Raw genomic sequence first — 18834 nt, 5'->3', positions numbered from 1 at the left:
AGGGTAGACATGGACAAGGGTCATGAACGTCAAGTCAGGACTCCGCATTCAGCTCAGGCACCAAGCCGGGACTCTTCAAAGGGTAGACATGGACAAGGGTCATGAACGTCAAGTCAGGACTCCGCATTCAGCTCAGGCACCAAGCCGGGACTCTTCAAAGGGTAGACATGGACAAGGGTCATGAACGTCGAGTCAGGACTCCGCCTTCAACTCACCCCTGGTAGATTGACCTTGCCCGGATCCACTCTGGCGACGGAAGGTGAATTGCTGGTACTCCGATGCGGGCTGGATCACTCTGGCTTGTCGTAGCAGTGGCGGCGACTTGCGAAGGCTTCTTAACACTCTCACCCTAAACGGCTAAAGCCAGGGGCTTATAAGCTGCCGGTTCGGGTCAAGGGTAGATTACCTTGATTGCCAAGCTCAAGGGACGCGTGAAACGGAATTAGAAGGGAACAAGGAGTCAATGGTCCGGATTTCAACCTAACTAAATTTAAAGGGGAACTGATCCGGACCATGACAGAACTCACTGCAGTAAAGAATGGTTACAGTAGAAACCCTCAAAGCATTAAAAACGAAACACCTGAATGAGCATCTGATATGTACTCCCAACTATGAACCAAAAGCTGGGGAACAGAATTAGTCCATACAGTTCATTTTTCAGCTGACATGGATACAATGGTCCAAGTGGCCTCCTCTGTCTCATAGACTTCAAAGATGAGTTGTCTTGTAAAATTAGTTCTTGTTCACTAAATGCCTTAAGGAAGATAACTTATAGTACTAAATTTTCACTTTAAACCACAGCATCAGTTTGGCATATAGAGATATTTTATTGTTTATCACTTGGATTTTTCGACAAAATTATCCTTGGCTGGGGTAAATCTCATTTATTGCAATGGGAGGTAGTTAACTAATAGATTGATTCTTCCATCTTCAAAGAACCTTTGAAGATGTTGTGCAGAAACTTTAATCAACCAGTTAATTATCCATGAAAATATTCTTCATTGGTAACTAATGCTTCCATTAAAATAAATCTTATTACCCGTTTAATCGTAAAAACTACCTCTGACAAACGATTACACATAGAACATTAACTTGTCTTTTTTCTTTACAAACGTTGGGTATTTTCTCACAAACATAAACAGAATGCCTAACTTAGTGCCTTGCAATCCTCATATAATTTGTCTGCTAACAGTCTTGATTTAAAACATGGTAGTTTAATAACCAAAAGTTACTATGTAATCAGTGACAGATGAATTGAGATGTGGCTCTGTTGTTGAGAGGAGATGTTAAGTAGAACTTGGATGCTATTCTGCAGAGATTAAGAGATAGAAGTTCATTTCTGACCATTGGACCAAATTTCCTAATCATTCAACAGAAAAGGAAACTGTCTATCTAGATCTCTGGATATTAAAGCAATCAAGAGAGTGCAGAAAAATTCTGTTGAGATGGATCAAATACGATTTTATTGAACAGTGGAGTAGGCTCAAGGGGCTGAGTCGTCTACTACTGGGCTTAAGCCCCAAGAGTTATAAAATAAAATAATTAAATTCTTGTTATACTTAGACAGATCAATTTTTGCATACACAAACATACCTGCAAGTTTTCTCGAAGATCAGTTGCTTCCCGCAATTGCTGGACAATGGTCTTGAACACTTCATCTATAGATTTTATCAAGATTGTTCTCATGCTAGCATACTCTCTTGACTTTTTAGCTTTTCTCACAGAAAGACCACGTTTGTGAGGTTTCCCTCCACCTCTTCGGTTAGTGATGGCCACATGGACAAATAATGAAGCAAATGGTAGAACTTCGCCAGTCAGTGACTGGAGTGGCACATGTCTGAATCCTGGTTGTAAGCATTCAAAGGGGATTGTATACTGAGCAATAAACTCATCTCCAATGTAGTCATCGTCCAGAACAACAAATCGTACCATTGCCAGCTCAGGGAGGTTAATCTGGAATTCAAAACTCTCATCAAAAATAGGGTTCTCTCCATTTTGATTAACAGTTTTAGTTCTTTGTTCTGCGCAGTCTGCAGGTATTCCATGGATCTCGACATACACATAGGGATCAACAATGTCCCCTTTAGAACCTGAGCCTTTGGGTTTTGGAAAGTTTTGGCCACTAATGATTTTAATGTGGAGTAATTGAGGAGAAACACCTGGCACTGAATCTTTAGTATTGGCACTAAAATAGGACACCTCTTCTCTCATGATGGCAGGACGAAGTACATACCCACAATTCCCATTTTGACGGAACCAACCGATATTGAGGTCCATCATTAAACCGGGTGTCTGGTAATTCATTGCAACTATTTGGCAACCACATTTCCAAAAGTCCTGAGGATTCATGTTACTCGAATCTATCCTCATTGGATTTGGATATATTCTGGCAAGAAAACGTTTATTATAATTCACAAAGTCTTTTGGGTATTCATTAGCTAGTTTACTAGCAGTTACTTCATTGAATGAACAAAATTCCCAGAATTTCTGATTCTGAAGCGATTCTGTGAAGTCTTTAAACAGTACAGATTTACAAAGACTCACCATGTCTGAGAGCTCTTTGCAGAGCAGAAATCTTTTGGGAGCTACATTCTGCTGATCTATATTATCACCTGTCGTCCTTCGTGACATTTCTGCTCCTTCATCTTCATCTGTAATGTCACCCTCAAGACCTGTGCAATTTTCTGGCAGCTTTTTCGTCTTTAACAAAATTTTGTACTTAAGGACTTCAGGGGAGGGCAAATAATTGTCTTCAACAGATGGGGGCTCTGTATACAGTTTGTCTCCCAAGATCTTTTTCATATGTTGGATCATCACTTTCTGCTGTTTAATTGAACAGTGATTTTCCAGGCATAAAATCAAAGGATATTCTGATGCAACAAAAGCATATTTGTTAATTACATCGATGACACGATGGAAGACTATCTGAGATGTCATCGTGTGGCCTGTGTAGATGATGGGTTCATTGTCAGGTCCATCCCATGCATCCACTTCAACACTTCGGCACCCCATTTTCAGAGCACGGATATATCCTGTAATATCTGAGGGGCCTCGAAACTGGTCCTCAATTAAGTAGGTGTTGTGTGATGCATTAATGTAATAATGAGACACTGGCTGTGTCATATCCTGACAAACTTTCTTGTGCTCTGGATCAAATATATGGCATTCAGGTGAAATGAGGTACTTAGTAAAACCATCTAAGGAAAGCCAACCATTTTCTTGTCCTTCCTTTGATGGCTCATACTTCTGAATAATGTTCATGCTCACTTGTTCTGTAACATGTGGCATTCCCTGCTCTGCCTCCAAAAACATCATCAGGTCCTTGGTTTCTAGAAATTCTTTATTGCTTGAAAATTGGACTAACAAAAAATATATTTCTGGTCTCGTGCAAAGCTCATGATATACTTCTATAAGTTCCTCTTTGAAAACATCTGTTCCTGTTTTTCCTTTTGCTTTGTGTAATTCTTTGAATTTCAATTCAATTTTGGTATTTTTTAGCCCAGAGTTTAGACTTTTAATAAGCTGCACAGCTTTGTTAAATGATATGTATCCTACATCCTTTGTATCAGCTGTGGCAAAAACATCTGAAAGCCACGATGCCCGCATATTATTGTGGCTACTCACTATCATATCCAATGTGTGCTTCCCATAAGAGATCAGGTACCGTAAGCCAGTAACCCAAATATTTGCTACATCTGCAGAATTAGCTACAAGGTCCAGTGACTCATAGTTTTCTCCATATATTATTGAAAATGCACAATCTTCTGAAATATGGTCATAAATAGCATTGGTGCGGAACATTTCTGTATTTCTGCCCGTTCGAACCTCTTTGATTGATGTTATGTCAATTTTCGCTTTATCCGATTCTTTCTTTGAAGGATCCCACCTGAGGGATTGCATGTCTGCATCCAAAAGGAAATAACGATGGTACACTCTAGAATTTGAACGAATCTTTTTAAGTTCAGAGCCTTCAATCATGGAATTGATACAGTCACTAGCACTACTGATCTTCTTTTCTGTTGGCATACTGCTGAAGGAGACAGTTTTCTTTCTCTCCCTTCGTTGTCTGTTGCCATCCTGAAAAGAAAAAAAAAGGTTTATAAGTAGAAGTGCTTATGTCCAGGTTTCTTAAACCCATGAACACTACCTCACTATTCCCCTTTTGTACTATATATTTACTTTATATTTTATTGTAATTTAAACTCAGTGGCCACTTTATTAGGTACACCCGATCATTATTGCATATATCTAATCAGCCAATTATTTGGCAGCAACTCAATGCATAAAAGCATGCAGACATGGTCAAGAGGTTCAGTTGCTGTTCAGACTGAACATCACAATGGGGGAAGAAGTGCGTTCTAAATGACTTTGACCATAGAATGATTGTTGGTGCCAGACAGATGTTTTGTGTATCTCAGAAACTCATGATGTCTTGACATTTTCATGTAAAACAGTCTCTAGCGTTTATAGAGAGTGGCATGAAAAACAAAATAATCAGTGAGTGGCAGTTCTGGGGGCAAAAGAGCCTTGTTAAAGAGAGAGGTCAGAGGAGCATGGTCAGACTGGTTCAGTAATATTGTAAGTTGAGTTACTTATGGAAAGGTGACTTTATAATAACTATGATAACTACCCATTTGAGATAATATGCATAGGCAGCTATTTCAGCATTTTATTTATTTCATGTCTTGGCTTGTACAATGAAAGCAAACTCTCACACTAGTTTTGATCTGCATACTATCTACTCAAACAAAGAAAGCCAATCTCATTCATATTGAATTAAAAGTACAACGAAAATAAGATCCTTGGATGCAAAATTGTTACCAAAGGCCGTATTTGGATGTACGTTTGCAAAACAACAAAGAGTTATTGACCCAGTAATCGGAGAGAGCAATGTTTCAACCAATGCTAAACCATGATGGAACAAATGGACGTCATCTGCTTTTATTTTCTATAACATTCTGCAATAGTGTGTATAGCACACTAGCTTGAGTGGCATAATTTTCACCACAGCACGCCAGTAATACCATTTACCTAACACCACGAATCTCAACAATAAAGCATGAGACTTGTATTGCAAACTTTGTTTGTATTTTAGTAAATTCTTCTTCAAAATAATTGTCTGTTTCTCTGAGAGGAATGATGAAGAATGGAAAACAAAACTATAAAAGTATAAAATTACTGGTGTAATAGATTTTATACTGTTTTTACTTTTTTGCTTTTCATTCATCTTTCTTTGCACAGGTATATAAAAGGTGATGTTTCATCATGTACTGTACCTCAAAAAAACATTTTCTGCATCATTCCTAGACTGTTTAAGATGGTAAACTATAGAAAATCTTCCCATTGAATATAAATTACAATTTTTCCATATTTGCAGAATGATTAAAAGTGCATTACTATGATCTTTTTGCCATAAATTAGCCAGTACTGCCAGAGCTAACAGTTCAGGAAATCAACAAAAAATCTGAAATTATTTGCTCAATGCACACACAATGTCACTTATTTAATTTCCCTTTTGTGAAATGGGATAATAGCAGTATAATTCAATTTATGATTTTTCTATATGAAGCTTGCAACACCTTTATTCTAATTCACTGGGTTTCACAAAAGTAAGGCAGAGGTCCATGCAGTTGTCATTTTTAATCAGCCCAGAGACATAATGAGTTGTGCCAAAAAAAATCTAAAATTAACTAGTAACTGGCTTGAAAGGGCCAACTTTTTAAAAACAAAAAATAAATCTCAGATAGTAATCGGAAAAAAAAAGGGAACCAAGGCAGTGATACTTTTAAACACAAATTATTTGGTATTTACTCTTCATTGATTTACAAATCTAGACAAGTACCATAATTAAAGGGCATGGTGTTCAAGTATTTGGCAAACAATTTTTCAGGAGACACTAAATGCACCATTACTGTTAAAAACAAAATCCGTTAGATAATTGATTTCGTACAACTGGTGTGTGGGAAATCACGAGCTTTTATATGTCATTGGTATTTTCTTTTTAAACTTAGCTGTATCAAATACCAATGATTTGGATTTTCATGGCATTAGCAGCAAAATTTTAATGAGCTCTCTCTGAACTGGAAACAGCCAAACATTAAGCCTGATGCAAAGTGTGAGAAGCTAGGGATGGGGAGTTTGCTACAATACAACTGTAGATAAGACTTTCATACACCTGGACTGAGGTTTTGCGGATACACACCAATTGCATACGACAGAGTGGAAGCTCTTGGAGCTGATGAGGCTCCCCAGGTGATACGTGGTTGCTTTAATTACGACGCGCTGAAATTAATAACATCCCATACTTCTGGGAAATGCTGAGGGTCCCAGACACAAGGGCTTGTACCTTCTGACTTGACTGATAATATGCAAATTTGATTGGACACCCTGACAAATGAGTAATCAGGTGCCTGCTCCAAATAGTTTCGGGAACTGACCTCAAAATAATGGTTTTCTCCAGCAAATCTTTGTACAGGCCAAGAAGTCGAGTGCATTGCTGACTTTGAATGTCACTATTCATCAGGTTTTGATATCTATCTATCTCCTGGGATGCCACTGTTCAGGCAAATGAGGAGCGGGGTGGAGCTTCGTCTCTGCCTCCTGCAGACAGCACCTCAGTGCCATTCCTCCTCCCCCCCATGCAGCAGCAGGAATGCCTGAAGCTGTCTAACGCCATTCCCAAGATGCTTGTTCATGTTTTCCAAGATGTTCCCTGGTCCAAATGTATAGCTGCATAAATACCACAGATGTGGATTGGTGGTAGTTTTAAAATGTAATTCACAAATGAACACTGTATTTCAAAATAAAACTGCAAAGTTTAAAGATTTGGTTCCTATTTTTAAGTTCCTTCAAGGTTTTTTCAAAAGCCTCCTATCATGTCGTCAGTGAATGGATCCTTCCACAGAGTTCCTTGTGAAAGCATCTGTGAGATTTGCCTGTGAAATTTTCAGGCTCTTCCAAAGAGACTGTGCTTTTGGTTTGCTTTCATGAACAAGTTCCAAAATAACTTGAAAAACAAGGGTTAAAGTTCATAACTCCTCCTGTTTGACACACCCAATGAGCAAGTGACATTGTGAAACTGACAACCAGGCCCAAAGGCACTAGTGATTAAAATTAGATTAAAAGTGGAAGCTGACGAAGTTGGCAACAAATCAATTTTGCTGTATTTAACCACCACCTTGTCTTTTTTTTCATTAGTTTTTTTATGCATTTTCTACATCGCTACTGATTAAAAAAAAACCCAAATCAAAATGAAGAACCTTAATACAGTGCAAAAATAAACATACAATAATAATATAATACAGAAAAAGATTGTTGAGAAAGCACCCAAATTGAAGACATGTAAAATTAGTATCCTCCCCAAGCCCCGCAACAATAAAGAGCTCCAGACCAACCACAACACAGTATAGAGACTATAAATCAGGACATTCAAACCCCCAAAGCTGTAAGTACACTTAAAAACAGAAGGTATTAATGCCTACTACCAAAAAAAAAGGAGCTGAAAGCAAGGGACCGAAAAAAAAACCTTAGTTAAGAGGAAGGTTATGAAAGTACTCAATAAAAGATCCCCAGACCTTCTGGAACTTTATATCCGAATTAAGAACTGAATAATGAATTTTTTCAAGGTCTAAGCAGGACATAATATCGTTAAGCCATTGAGCATGCGTGGGCGGGGCAACATCTCTCCATCTAAGGAGGATTAAACGTCTAGCCAGGAGAGAGGCAAAAGATAATATTCGACACTTAGTCGGACTCAAACGTAAATCTGTCTCACCCAAAAAACCAAACAGAGCAATTAAAGGGTTAGGTTCTAGATGGTGATTCAGAATATAAGATAAAGTTATGAAGACATCTTTCCAAAATTTCTCCAGGCTAGGACAGAAACAGTACATATGAATAAGAGAGGCCTCGCCCCTTTTGCATTTATCACAAAGAGGACTAATATTAGGGTAAAATCGAGATAGTTTAGATTTAGACATATGGGCTCTATGAACAATCTTAAACTGTAAAAGGCAATGGCGAGCACAAAGAGAGGTTGAATTAACCGATTTGAGAATCGAGTCCCAAGTCTCATCAGATAAGGAGATATTTAAATCATGCTCCCAAGCCATTCTAATTTTATCTGCAGGGGCACGTCGTAAGAGTGCTAATTTATCACGAATAAATGATATTAAACCTTTACCCAGTGGATTAATAGAAAGAAATAAATCCATAACATTTTTCTCAGGCATTTCAGGGAAGTTAGGAATTAAAGGATTAATAAAGTGTCTAATTTGGAAATATCTAAAAAAATGAGCATTAGGCAGATTGAACTTAGCAGAGAGCTGTTGAAAGGATGCGAAGCGATTATCAATAAAAAGATCTTTAATATGTCTAATGCCCTTCCTATACCAATCATGGAATGCTGAATCATACGTAGTAGGTAAAAAAAGGTGATTATGTAAGATAGGGCTAGAAAAGGAAAAACCATAGAAACCATAAAATTTCCTAAACTGAGCCCATATACGCAAAGTGTGACCACCACCTTGTCTTAAACCTGCTTTTTAGTGGAAGTTAAAATTCAATGCCATAGGTCGCAAGATTAATTTTAAATATAGGTAGTCCCTGAGTTACAAATGTCCGAATTACGGACAACTCGTACTTATGAACTGAGGAAGGAGAATGCCGTCGGCCATTTTAAGTCCGATCCCGGTGCCGTCTGCCATTTTAAGTTGTTGCTGTTGACACTGTGTTGAGTGTTTAACTTTGTACTTGGCTTAAAATTTTCTTAGTAAGATTCACCCTGACCTCCGCCCCCCCCCCCCCCCCCCCATTCCAGTCGGCTGGTGGCGCAGTGAGATCAGCACTGGGCTTGAGAACTGAGGTTTCCGAGTTTGATCCAGTGGCTCCCGTACCATCCGTGCTGGGTTGATATCGAGCTCGCAACTCGAACTCGTAAAAACAAAACACTGCCACCTCCAGTTTAAATTCTCACGCGGAATATTGTGTATGATCAAATACCCAAACCCAGCACAGACCCCACTTGTCCCATTCAGCCTGTCTCAGTGCGGTGGTCGTTAGGACCCAGAGGACCTCAGGACCTGCCGCCCGCAGTGTTTCTGTTCTGTTGACGGTGTGTGGTGGTCCTTAAGAGCCAGCAGACCTTGGGAGCCGGCGGAGGTTGGGACCCAATGCCCGCAGTGTTTCTGTTCTTTTGATGGTGTGCGGTGGTCCTTAAGACCCAGCAGACCTCGGGAGCCAGCAGAGGTCGGGACCCGACGCCCGCAGTGTTTCTGTTCCGTTGACGGTGTGCGGTGGTCCTTAAGACCCAGCAGACCTTGGGAGCCGGCGGAGGTTGGGACCCGACGCCCGCAGTGTTTCTGTTCCGTTGACGGTGTGCGGTGGTCCTTAAGACCCAGCAGACCTCGGGAGCCGGCGGAGGTTGGGACCCAATGCCCGCAGTGTTTCTGTTCCGTTGACGGTGTGCGGTGGTCCTTAAGAGCCAGCGGACCTCGGGAGCCAGCAGAGGTCGGGACCCGATGCCTGCAGTGTTTCTGTTCCATTGACGGGAAGTGATTGGATTGAAAATAAAGTGGAAATAATAAAGCGTTTGGAAAGAGGTGAAACGCCATCGGTCATTAGAAAAGCGTTAGGCTACAGTCGGTCAATGATCAGAACAATTTTAAAGGATAACGGATAAAGTGAGAATTATGGAGCATGTGAAAAGCCCTGCCCTGATGAAAGCTACAATTATTACTAAGCAACGGAGTGGTTTAATTATTGGAATACATACATTTCTTAAGTGTTTTATATGCATAGAAAGGTAAAATATATACTATATACGAAGACAAATGTTTGACTAACTGACGCTAAATAACACCGGATGTACTTGTTCCGACTTATCTACAAATCCGACTTAAATACGGACTCAGGAACGGAACTTGTATGTAACCTGGGGACTGCCTGTACAGCACTTGACTAACTTCTATTTCTCATATCTGAATTATGTGATCATTTATCCCACTGTGTGTGACTTGTCTGATAACTTTATCTATAAAACAGCAGTTACTACACTACTAAAATAATAATGATCTGCTAAGTGCTTTGGAACTGCCTAAAAATGTGGCAGGTACTAAATAAATGTAAAAATTTCCTCTTCAATAAAAAAATCACTAAAATTTACAGCACAGACTGGACTTTAGGTTTTGACCCATAGCCTCACCATTTCTGGCTCTTCAAATGCTCATTCAGGTATGTCTTAAATATGATGAAAGTTTCTGCTTCCATGACCATTTCAGGTTTCACATATTCACAAAATAAAAAAAACACACTTTCTCAGCTTTCCTCCACCATCCCCTATCCCTCCACGACCTCTCAACAACCTAACTAAATCTACGGCCACTAGTTACCAAGTATTTCTGTTAAGGGATCCTTTTAAAAGCCTTTTATAATTTTACAGACAATTAAATCTCAGTCTTCTTTGTTGCAAAGCAAACCAAACAGCCTAGACAGTGTTTGCTCATAACGATAAATCTCCAGCCTTGGCAATATCCTTGTAAATCTCCTCGATATCCGTGCTCTGCAGGACTTGGACTGCAAGATTCATATACATTTTTTAGTATCTTGTCATTCATTATGCAGTCCTTACACTGTTTTCCATCCTCAAATGTTTAATCTGACACTTCTATTGACTGAATTCTATTTGCCAATTTTAAGTTCACTGTTCTCTAATATCTTATGCACTTTCTTTCTTGCTGTTAATCGTACCAGCATTGCTTTCATTGGCAAACTTGTTAATTATGACCCTTACATTCAAATCCAAATCACTTGAATCCAAAGAGCTTGAAAAATGAAAGAGATATATAGCGGACCCTGCAGAAACACATTGCAGACAGCCTAAGACACTGAAGTTCCAAACTACCTTTCTGAACCAATAGTAGAAAGCATCAAATAATGTTAAAAGAAAATTTTAGTTACCAGTGGCTGTATGATGTTTACTACTCTCAGAGGAAATCCAGGGATTTAGAGTACTTTAGTATGTTATAGCATGACCTGAATCTCTCGCCACCCTATCAGGGATAGGGTTCCTCTTGTCCTCACCTACCACCACACCAGCCTCTGTGTCCAGCATATAATTCTCCGAAACTTCTGCCGTCTCTAACGGGATCCCACCACTAAGCACATCTAAACCCCCCGCCCCCCACAACTTTCTGCTTTCTGCAGAGATCACTCACTACGCGATTCCCTTGCCCATTTGCCCCTCCCCACTGATCTCCCTCCTGGCATTTATCCTAGCAAATGCAGCAAGTGCTACACCTGTCCCTACACCTCCTCCCTCACTACCATTCAGTACCCTTCCAGGTGAGGTGACACTTCATTTGTGAATCTTTTGGGATCATATACTGTGTCCGGTGCTCCCGGTGTGGCCTCCTGTGTATCGGTGAGACCCAATGCAGATTGGGAGATCATTTCGTCAAGCACCTATGCTATGTTCACATGAAAAAGCGGGATCTCCTAGTGACCACCCATTTTAATTCCACTGCCCATTCCCATTCCTATATGTCTATCCATGACCTCCTCCACTGCCGTGATGAGGCCACACTTAGGTTGGAGGAACAACACTTTATATTCTGTTTGGGTAGCCTCCAACCTGATGGCATGAACATCAATTTCTCAAACTTCTGGTAGTGCCCCCACCCACGTCCTTCACCGTTTCCCAACTCCTTTTCCATCTCTCACTTCATCCCTTTGCCCGCCCATCATCTTCCTCTTGTGCTCCTCCCCACCCCTCTTCTTTCTTCCATGGCCTTCTGTCTCTTTCACTAATCAGCTTTCCAGCTCTTTATTCCATCCCTCCCCCTTCAGGTTTCACCTGTCACCTGGTCTCTCTGTCTCCCTACCCCCACCTTTTAAATCTACTGCTTAGCTTTTTTTCTGGTCCTGCTGAAGGGTTTCAGCCCGAAACGTTGACTGTACATTTTTCTACAGCTGCTGCCTGGCCTGCTGAGTTCCTCCAACATTTGGTGTGTGTTGCTTGGATTTTCAACAGATGCAGATTTTTTTCTTGTTTGTGACAAAACTGATTCTGGTTTTTATTGCTGTCTTTAATTCTGAGATCATAGTTATATGCTTTCTTAAATGGGAAACTACTAAATGTTAAGAGTTAACTCATCAGAAGTTGCAGTAATTACTTTATTAGTGACAAAGAAACATGCTTGATAGCAGAGTCAAGCCACTCAATTTTAAACTCAAAGAGCAATGAGACCAGATTTTGAACTGAATACAGTAAAGAACAATTTTCTATTTTCTTTTTCTTCTAGCCAATGCAAGTTCAGCTCGGCTACATGTTGGTACAGTCACAATGCACTCTATTTCGATCCAATTAAGCTTTCAGCACCTGAAGCTTTCCACCACAATGCTTGTAAGGGGCATGAAAAGGGAAGGGAACAGATTAAAAGGTATACACATGCACCCAGACAAGATACAAATATTACTACAGTGTTGTGTGAATCAGATGCAACAAAGCCAGTAAAACTGGCTAGGCAAGATACAAATCCTATAAACAACATACAAATTGAGGATTATGAATAAGGAACAATGACAGTAAGGTATTTGGGATTTAATTTAATTTTAATAAGATAAAATTGCTGAAGAAACCGCGAGTCTAAGCAGTGTAGATGAAGGTAAAGGTATAGTTGACATTTCAGTCCAAAACCCTGCATTAGGACTGAGAGGGTATGGGGAAGAGAGAGAGAGAAAGAGAGAGAGAGAGAAAGAGAGAGAAAGAGAGAGAAAGAGAGGAGAAAGAGAGAGAAAGAGAGAGAAAGAGAGAGAAAGAGAAAGAGAAAGAGAGAGAGAGAGAGAGAGAGAGAGAGAGAGAGAGAGAAGAGAGAGAGAGAGAGAGAGAGAGAGAGAGAGAGAGAGAGAGAGAGAGAGAGAGAGAGAGAGAGAGAGAGAGAGAGAGAAGGTAGGGATGATGGGCTGATAAAGGCAGGTGCAGGAGGGGAGAAAGAATAGGTTGGATGGTGAAAAATGGAACCATAAAAGGGAGAGATGATGGTCAGATTGAACCAGATGGAGGGGATTGGAAATGTAGGCCGTGGGAGAAGAAACCCAGGTTGTGAGTGATGGTACAAAACAGAAGAGAAAATGTGCATCATGATATATATCCATACAGAGGTTTTAAAAGTACAAAATGTTATACGTCTTAAAATCTTGACTGTGACAGCTATATTGCTATCAAAACAGACACAGAGCATGACATGACCACAAGGTATCATTCACCACAAAATAAATTGAAACAATGACAGCAATATCTTGTATATGAAATTTGCAGAAATATTTGTGCTTGTGATGTGATATGATATTGTGATTGTGATATTAAAGCTCTATGTGTAACCAGGCAACATTTTGAAACACAGCCAATACCACAGAACCAAGCAATGGCACTTGATCGATTACATCATTTGTCACAGACAGGACACTCGTGATTTCAAGATCACTACAGCCAAGTATGGAGAGGAATGATAGACTGAATATCATCTGGTTAGATCAATCTTCTCACTGCACTTCATCCAAATGCAGTGAAAGAAACCAAAAATAATCCAACAGCATCTCGATACCGACAAGTCGCAGCATCATAAATATCCAGATTTGCAATAATTTGCAGATGGTCTTTATGATGCACTAGCATCCCATGGGCCCCTGAATGGAGGTGATGCACAGAAGAGGGATCAATACAAGATACCAGTGGTGAAATCAGTAAAGTCAGCCCTAAGACCAAAACGAAAAGAGAGCTTATCATGATTGGTTTGATGAAAATGACACAAATATCATTAGGTTAGTGAAAGAGAAGAAGAAGGCACTTCCCACGTTTCAGAACAACGTTTCTTCCATCCCGAAATGCGATCTCTTCAAACATCTTCAGAGGCAAGCACAGACTGCACTAAGCAGAATGCAAACTGAATGGTGGGAGAGAAAGGCAGAGGAAACACCAAAAACTTCTAAGATGCTCTTCAGTGCTAGCAAAGCAATCTATGGACCACACAAGCTACGAACCACACTCCTTCTGTCAGCAGATGGCACAGTCCTGCTCTGAGAGAAGAAAAGCATTAACAACAGGTGAAGAGAGTATTTCAGTTATCTGTTTGTTTATGTATTTATTGAGATACGGTGCGGAATAGGCCCTTACAGCCCTTCGAGCTGTACTGCATAACAACCTTGCCTAATCACCGGACAACTTACCAATTGATATACCAACCAGTAGGTCTTTGGACCGTGGGAGAAAACTGGAGCACGCAGAGGAAACCCATGCGGTCACAGGGAGAATGTACAAACTTCTTACAGACAGTTGTAGGTATTGAACCCAGGTCACTGGTACTGTAAAGGAATGTGCTAACCACTATGCTACCATTCAACAGGCCCTCTACCATAGACCAGGTTGCACTCAATTAGATCCCAAAGAAACCCACTGCCAACAATGTCTACCTCCCACCTACAATAGTTGAGGTCAAATAAACCATTGATTGCTTAAATTCTCTAAAAGTCTCTGAGAAGGACAGAATCCCTGCAGTGATCTTCAAATCAATGGGTCTATAGCATTCTGACAAGCATCTGGGAAGATGAAGACATGCCCAATGAATTCAGAGATGCTTTGATCGTACCTTTTCAAGAACAAAGGCAGCAAAGCTGACTTCATTAACTACTGTGGCACCTTGTTGCTGTTGATCACTGGGAACATGCTAGCTGAAGTGGCACCTTGTTGCTGTTGATCACTGGGAACATGCTAGCTGAAGTCATTCTCAACCGCCTAGTCACCACCATATCGGAGAAGAACCTGCCCGAGACACGGAGTGGGTTCCCTCTAAAAGAAGCACCATTGATATGATGTCCGCTGTCTGTCAGGTTCAAGAAAAATGCACTGAGCAGAACCTGAATTGCCTTCATAGGTTTAACCAAGGCCTTTGACATAGTGAACAGAGAACTGCTCTGGACAATCTTTTCAAAGTAGGGATACCCACGCAAGTTCATCAATCTTACTCGCTTCTTTAACAATGATGTGACTGATGCTACCCTCTCAAAGGGGGAAGCCTCAGAGCGGTCCAATACCCCAAATGGAGTGAATCAAGGGTGTGTGCTGGACCTCGTGCTGCTCAAAATCCTTTTCACATGCATAATCAACCACACAGTCAGAGATCTTGAACACAAGGTGTTCTTACAGTGCAGACTTGATGGATCATTGTTTGATCTGCATGGCCTAAAACCCAAATCTAAGCAGTTAAAAGAATCATCCATGAAGCACCCTATGCAGATGATTGAACTCTAATGCCCCACATGGAGTAAAATCTGCAACTGATTATTGACAGGTTCGCAGAAGCCTTGTGTCTGTTCGGCCTCACCATCAGTCTGGACAAAACAGAGGCCTGTTCAGCCTGCTCCTGGATCCGCTGCTATGCTGCCTTCCATCACCACTGAAGGCATAACACTGAGGGCAGTAAAGAAAATTAAACACCTCTGTAGTGTCGTCTTTGAGTGTTAGTTCCTTGGATAAAAACATCAAAGCCTCAATTTTCAAAGCTATGGGCCACCTGGGATCATGTGTGCTAAGCCAGCACAATATCTAGATGTCCAGTAAGATCAACTTGTACAAAGCTGTTGGCCTCACTGGCCTCCTGTATGGTTATGAAACATAGACCATGTGCAAAAGGCAACTCAGCTGTGGGAGCACCTCCACATCCGCAGCCTGAGATCCATAATGGGTATCCACTGACATGACTGAATTACAAACCTGGACAAAGGCAAAGACTACGAGTATTGAAGCCATGATCCAGAAAGCACAACTTTGCTGGACCACACATGTCCCTAAGCAACTGCTCTATGGCCAGTTATCATGGGGGAAGTAGGAACCATGGTAGACCTCAAGAGGTATAAAGACTGAGTGAAAGCCAGCATTGCTTAAGGTGTGTTTGCTCTCTGGCATCTGGAACATAGGGCACAAGACAGAACTAGTTGGCACACCTTCATTAAACTTCCTCAGAAGATGGGCATCACGTGGACCTGAGACAGTCCAACAGAAGAAGAAACCAGGAAAACTCTCTTGCCTATGCCTTTCAAGAACTGGCCTGTACAGACACCTCCAAGCACACTTCAGACGAGCTACACAAACACAATCATCATTATCAAAATTGACAGACAACCAACACAGCCAATTTAAACTTATTAATGTAATCTTCTTTTAAAATAGGTTGGGAGTATTTTTACAAAATAACATTAAAGTAACACATCTGACCTATTATTCAACATTTTAACAGACAGAAGGTAATGAATTAAACTTGGAAAATCACCAGAAAATTTGCAGATGCTGGAAATCCAAGCAACACACACACAAAGTGCTTGAGGAACTCAGCAGACCAGGCAGCATCTATGGATAAGAGTGACCAGTCGATGTTTCAGGCCAAGGCCCTTCATAAGACTGGAAAAAGATGAGAAGTTAGAACAAGAGTTAGAGCACTCTTTTCGATAAATGCTGCCAGGTCTGCCAAGTTCCTCCAGCATTTTGTGTGTTGGAAAATCATCACTTAATTTTCTTACTGATAATTTAAAGATTGGAATAACAGTCCTCACCAAAGAATAATATACCTTAAACTGGCCAATGAAGCACTCTGATATTACAAAATATTTTCAATTTCTAAAGAAGTGAGTAAGACTACTTTTTTCTCCAAATTTAATCTTTTATTGGACCTTCTTCTCCTGACAGTTTTCCTCAAGTTCGTAGTTAAAAGTGTCACTAAAAATTTTACTGCAAAAACAAAATGAGCAAAGTAGATTTATTTAAGAGTCATTACATACTAAGATTTTTGAAAATAATTCTGGACAACTTTAAGTGAAATGACATCTATGTGGGTTGTGAAATCTATTATTGTAATTAGCATGTGTGTAAACAACTACAGTATTAAAATAGAATCCAAACTGTGATTAATAGGAGGCAGTGAGAAGCTGATTTATGTAACAAAAATAACCCGTGGACTACATGAATGAATGATATAACAGATGGTGAATAGTAACACTAGTCATTGCAAAATCCACCTGAAGAACGAAGTAATCATAGCAATGTTTAACATAAAAACAACATGACTGAGATTCAAAAGAAAATACTTTGAGCATCCTGTGTTCTCAGACACTAAAAACCAGATTCTGGCCATCATCTCCCATCCTAGAGTCATACTGAACTGTGTCTGCTGTTGTGAAATTCTTTTAATTCAGGAGATCGCTATCCATGGTGTCAACTGGGGGACAGTCTTACAAAAGTGAATGAGAAAGGAAAACAAGTTGTGAAGTACTTCATCATAAGGTGTTCTTGTATCAGAGACCTGGAACCCTGTGCTCGTTAAATTCAAAATAAATAATTCCAAAAAGCGGAAATTTACTTTTTAAATGCCTTAGGAATGCCTTAGTACTATTCTGTGCCTTTGCCATACAGAAATGTATTCTGACCTGATCTAATGTGTTGCTCTTAGCTTTGGATACAACAGCAGATGAAGGATATGTTAATTTTAAGAAAACACAGGTCACAACCATCACAATTATAGCTTGATTTAGAGGTTAACAGCAAGGCATAAATTTAGCTAAGAATTAGTAGCCATTGGAAGGCTGAGCTAATTAAGGAATATAAAATGATAACATAATTGGAAAATGTGTAAACAGATCCTTTCTGAGAAATTCTATTATACATAGCTTATTTTTATGTCTCATGTGATGAAATCAATTGCCACATATAGTTAGACTTCTATGCACACTCAAAACCCCTGATGGAATTGAATTCTATGCTTCCGAATATACAAAGCATTGACTCACTGAAACTGGTGGTCATGCAGCAATAACGTCAAAGTGTAGTGCATGTTTGCTGCTGCTGCTACAACACTGAACAGGACATAAATGATGAAGAGACAGATTTTCCCTGACTAATAAGATGGGCCGTTATCAGTATTAGGGCAACTTGCCTGAATCTGTGTTGAAGACGCAGTTAAACCGGAACTACTGCAGGCAAGAAGCCACTGATAATGACAATGGAATCTCCAAAAGAACATAAATCTCTGTATGCTACAGTCAAGTCCATATTGTTTCTTTGGGGAAAACTAAACCCCACAACACAATGCTTGATAGCACTTTAGCTAAATGTCCATTGGAAAAACAAATCAACTGCTGCTCCCGTGTCAATCTCACAATTTCCTATCAGGTCATCAAATTTATCTCTGCCAGTTGTTCTTTTTGTTCCTGTTTAATCTAAACGATGTATTTCGGTTTAAAATCAAGAAGCAACGTTGTGCAGAGTAGTGCTATCTGGAGTTTATTGCACCATCACACACTGGATTCCACATTAACTGGGATTTTGAAACTTGATATCGATAAATATCATGACAGAGCTTCAAGGGATCGAGAGTTGCACTGATCAAAAGATTAGTCAATTAAAACTCAGCCTTGGAGTGAATGAACAGCAGTACAGACCACTAATAGAATGGACTTTCTTGTTCTTTGTAATGTTTGAGTTTGATCGTGTTCTTGTCTTCAAATGAGATGTGAGAATTCAAGAGATTATTTTTTACAAGAGAAAGCACTCTGAAAAATTGGGCTAAATTGAAATAAGGCAGGAAAAATTATAATTGAAAGAAAAGTGGCTCAGATGATCAGCTGCAGTTTGTGAGTAATCTTGAACAGTTTTAAGCCTTCCCCACGGAACAAACAAGTTCCATTTTACAGACATCCATGTCAGTTTTGTCTTTAAATGAGAAAGTGAACAAAAGTCGTTCCATATGTTAAGAAAGAACAACTACAAAAGTACAGGGAGAAAGTGATCGA

The 18834-nt window shown here is 40.0% G+C and overlaps 1 protein-coding gene across 2 annotated transcripts in view; it reads right to left on the bottom strand.

Annotated features, from left to right (window-relative positions):
- The window catches only part of plcl2 (phospholipase C like 2), a 229962-nt gene that overhangs the window by 82957 nt on the left and 128171 nt on the right, over window positions 1-18834 (bottom strand). Inside the window, exon 2 of one of the 2 annotated variants that reach the window (XM_073054422.1) lies at window positions 2545-4077. In XM_073054422.1, the coding sequence (XP_072910523.1) occupies window positions 2545-4077 (1533 nt within the window). Of the gene's footprint in view, window positions 1-1593; window positions 4078-18834 lie in introns of both variants that reach the window. The other variant, XM_073054421.1, reaches the window with a different exon arrangement.

Source organism: Hemitrygon akajei, chromosome 8 (assembly GCF_048418815.1).
Source record: "Hemitrygon akajei chromosome 8, sHemAka1.3, whole genome shotgun sequence".
In the NCBI taxonomy this organism is placed as follows: Eukaryota; Metazoa; Chordata; class Chondrichthyes; order Myliobatiformes; family Dasyatidae; genus Hemitrygon; species Hemitrygon akajei.
This window is presented reverse-complemented; position numbering and strand designations above follow the sequence as displayed.